Below are 3,426 nucleotides of genomic sequence, written 5' to 3'. Positions count from 1 at the left end.
AAATAACACTGTACTGATTAAAGGGTCCTTCAAAATCAAATATTCCCTTTCAGATTGCCAACAAGAATTCCGTTTGTTACTTTGTGCAAAATGCTGATGGACAATTGTCAGTACATGTTCATGATGTCAATTCAAGTATGTCATCACACCTTTGTATTTTCATAAAAAGTTATAATAATTCTCTGAAATTGTAAGTGTAAACTACAGCTAATCAAGAGAAACAGGCACAAAAAATATTCTGTTTGTTTTAAAACATGCAATGATGTCAGTGGAAGATTAATTTTTGCTCTACATGCTTATCTGAAAATGATGTCTGAAGCCAGTCACAGTCAACTGCTGAATAAGCTCAAAGGATAAATGCTACGCTCTCATATCGCTTTCTTCTGACAGTCCCAACGCATACAGTACAGTGCATTTTTAAACATGGAATACCTTAAAATTCAAGTTTTTATATTCAGCTGTCCCAAGTTCAGTTTTTCTGTTTCACACCATTGAAAAATACACAGCAGGTTGGAGTGACCCAAAAAACAGAGATAAATGGAATCTTGTAAGTCAACTAAAAACTCTCTACAATGTTTATCTGTTTGTGTATGAGTATGTTTTTTGTATATGTGCGTGCAATGCAGGTGATATGTGGGTCTACACTCATGATACATGGTGTCATGGTGTGGCTTCACTTGTTCTTCTCCTCCAGTCCACTTTCTGCTCTCAGGGCCTGGCTGCTGGCTGAGATGAAGCTAATCCAGTGTTTGAGGTCCTCAGGAAACTCGGGGCACTCGATCTGCACATAAACACAAATTTAGTAGAATGCCAGAGAAGGATAAAGCCAACATCTAGAGCTGAAGCAATTAGTCAAATAATAGAGACTTAATTAGTAACAACCTTAAGCGATCAAAGAAAAAGACAGCTTCCCAAAATGTGAGGATTTGTAGAAACTCAATATCTTTGTATTTTGGACTGTTTGTCGCAGAACATTTGAAGACATCACCTTGGTTTCATTAACTTATGTTGGCTATTTTGCTAGTTTTAACACCACACAGTAGAGCTGAAATGGTGAATTGATTTATCAACCAACTGATCAAATGTAAAACAACTAGCAACTGTTTTAATAGTTGATTATTTCTTTAAGTTATTCCTCAAACAAAAATGCCAAACATTTTCTGGTTGCAGCTTCTAAACTTCGCAGATCTGCTGTTTTTCTTTATCTTATTCAATAGTGAATATATATTTTTTTAATGTGTTTGAGTGTTGTTTGGGGAAAAACCAATGATTTGATATCAAAAAAATTGTAATGGCATTTTTTGGGATACAACCCTACCACAGTCCCACAAACACATGTCTCCATCCTCTGCTATTACTCACCTTCTTTTTGCAGACAAACTCAATTATGCTCTCTGGGCTGCAGCGCACCACATTCTGCCTGCAGAGCATCACTGCAGAGACAAAACCATCTTTCTTAGACACAAAACGCTGCTCCAAGTAAAACGCCTTCTCGTCCCATCCCAGTACTTTGGTCCGAATCTCAAAAGCCTCACGGAAGGCCAGGGAACGCCGGTAACGGATGGTGGAGGCCCCTACCACCATTTTGGCCCCCAGTTTGCGTGAGGCCATGAACAGCCCGTTTCGCATGTAATGGTGGAAGCGGGCAAAGTCACACTCCCTTAGATAACGGGAGTTGTTCATGTGGCCCATGTAGTCCAAATCATGGGGCAGGACCATGCCATCAATGCTTTGCTCAGCTAGAATGTCCCATATTCGGGGCTGGAACCACCCCTGGATGAACACCTGGGCCCCCCGTAGGAAGTACCACACATCCAGACTGCAGAAGAGCAGGAGGAGGGCACCCAGCACCAGCAGCAACATCTCTCTGGAACAACACACACAGTATTATTGACAAGACCTGAAACTGACACATTTAAAAGGCAAATTGTATGCAACATATTACAATGACTTCTCCGTGAGCCTTAATCAGCTAAGTTTATGACAGTCTACAGCAGTCTCCTTCAAAATATGCTTACATAAAGGAGTTGGTGTTCCATAAATTCATGACCACCCACTATATTTAATCAAATATTACTTTGACCTCATCAATGTCAGTGCAGGTGTGTAGAAAAACAAGAGGTTAATGCCGTTTCACTCGCTGCCATATTACTATGGATAAAAATACGGAAGCAGCATATTTCCGTAATCACCCACTGCAACCTTCAGGAAGACCAGGAAGACAAAATCTGCTCGTTTCAAATAAACGCGGCGTAACCTGCTGTGACAGCCAAATCTGTTAGCTTAGCTGCTAGCTACCAGTAGTTGGTGGCCTTGCCAGAGTACAGAGCAAACTGTTTACGTGCGGAGTCGCCATTTTAAAGTTTTCTCTATGTCTTAATTTAAGCAATAACCATAAATGCAGTAGCATTGTTTTTATGGATGTAAAACTCACTGCGCGTCCAGAAGAGAGGGCTACCATGGGCTGCGAAATAACTTCAAGAAACCGGTAGAATGAATGAACATGACTTCCGGGTTTGTGACGACACGTAGTTCTTCTTCGTCTTCTGTGTGGTTTAGCGACAGCTGACATGCGCAGTATAGCATTACCGCCACCTTCTGGAGCTGATTAGCTCCTACGGCGTCCTGTTAGCTTGAACGTGGTTTGTTCAACCCACTTTAAATAACTAAGCACTGTGCACACTTTTTAAGACATTTCTGGTTTGTTTGCATATTTCATCCCAGCGGCTCGATAACCTATGATGTAAATATTGAAGACTGTAAACATATTGCTTTTATTTTAAGTTTGATTTCTTCAAGTATTCACTTAATATACAATTTATGTTATTTCATATTATTCTAATCATAATTTAGCTTTCCTTCCAGCGTCTTATTGTTTGTTAATGAAAATCTCACTTTTAAAACTTTAGAACTGCAGAACCTGTTTTTTTTTTAATGAAAATTCAGTCAGTTTAAAAGATTGTACATCCAGAATTCCAGTCATTTGCAAATATGGACTTAAAAGCTATATTATATGTAGACTACTCACAATAAGTTAGGGATATTGTGAGAGACTCAGTGGATGTCATACATACAGTGTTTGTTTCACTTCAGAGATTTTTGGGATAGGGAGGCAATTGTATTGGGGTGATAGACACACCTCATTTTGTGTTTTCCATGCAATGGTCTCACTGTGTACAGTGCGCCTTACATATTGGGGCCAATACCAAAAAATACTAAAAGACAACCCTTTTCAATGTGGCATCAATTTCAACATTCTGTGGGTATAAAAAGCTGGTATTGTCACAGTAAGTCATTCCAAGTTCATCATTCAAACAGACATGAACACACGACGTCACTTAATGGACGAGCAGCGCCACCTGGCCATAGCGCGCCTTCGGGTCGGTGGCAGGCAGTCAGATGTTGCTCGTGAACTTGGTGTGTCTC

General features: G+C 40.0%; 1 protein-coding gene across 2 annotated transcripts; it reads right to left on the bottom strand.

The window, feature by feature from the left end:
- Positions 1-241: 241 nt before the first annotated feature.
- Positions 242-2,521, bottom strand: LOC139214473 (protein THEM6-like). 2 transcript variants are annotated; one of them, XM_070845339.1, is made up of 3 exons: positions 2,435-2,521; positions 1,363-1,867; positions 242-781 (listed from the first exon to the last, which is right to left on the bottom strand). In XM_070845339.1, the coding sequence occupies exons 2-3, from the start codon at positions 1,861-1,863 to the stop codon at positions 674-676; spliced, it is 609 nt and encodes a 202-aa protein (XP_070701440.1). In that variant the 5' UTR covers positions 1,864-1,867; positions 2,435-2,521; the 3' UTR covers positions 242-673. The 2 variants fall into 2 exon arrangements, with proteins under 2 accessions (XP_070701440.1, XP_070701439.1); XM_070845338.1 differs by having other exon boundaries at positions 1,363-1,863; positions 2,435-2,476.
- Positions 2,522-3,426: the final 905 nt, after the last annotated feature.

Source organism: Pempheris klunzingeri, chromosome 15, assembly GCF_042242105.1.
Source record: "Pempheris klunzingeri isolate RE-2024b chromosome 15, fPemKlu1.hap1, whole genome shotgun sequence".
NCBI classification, from domain to species: domain Eukaryota; kingdom Metazoa; phylum Chordata; class Actinopteri; order Acropomatiformes; family Pempheridae; genus Pempheris; species Pempheris klunzingeri.
Note: the sequence above shows the minus strand (reverse complement) of the source record. Positions and strands in the feature narration are given on the sequence as shown.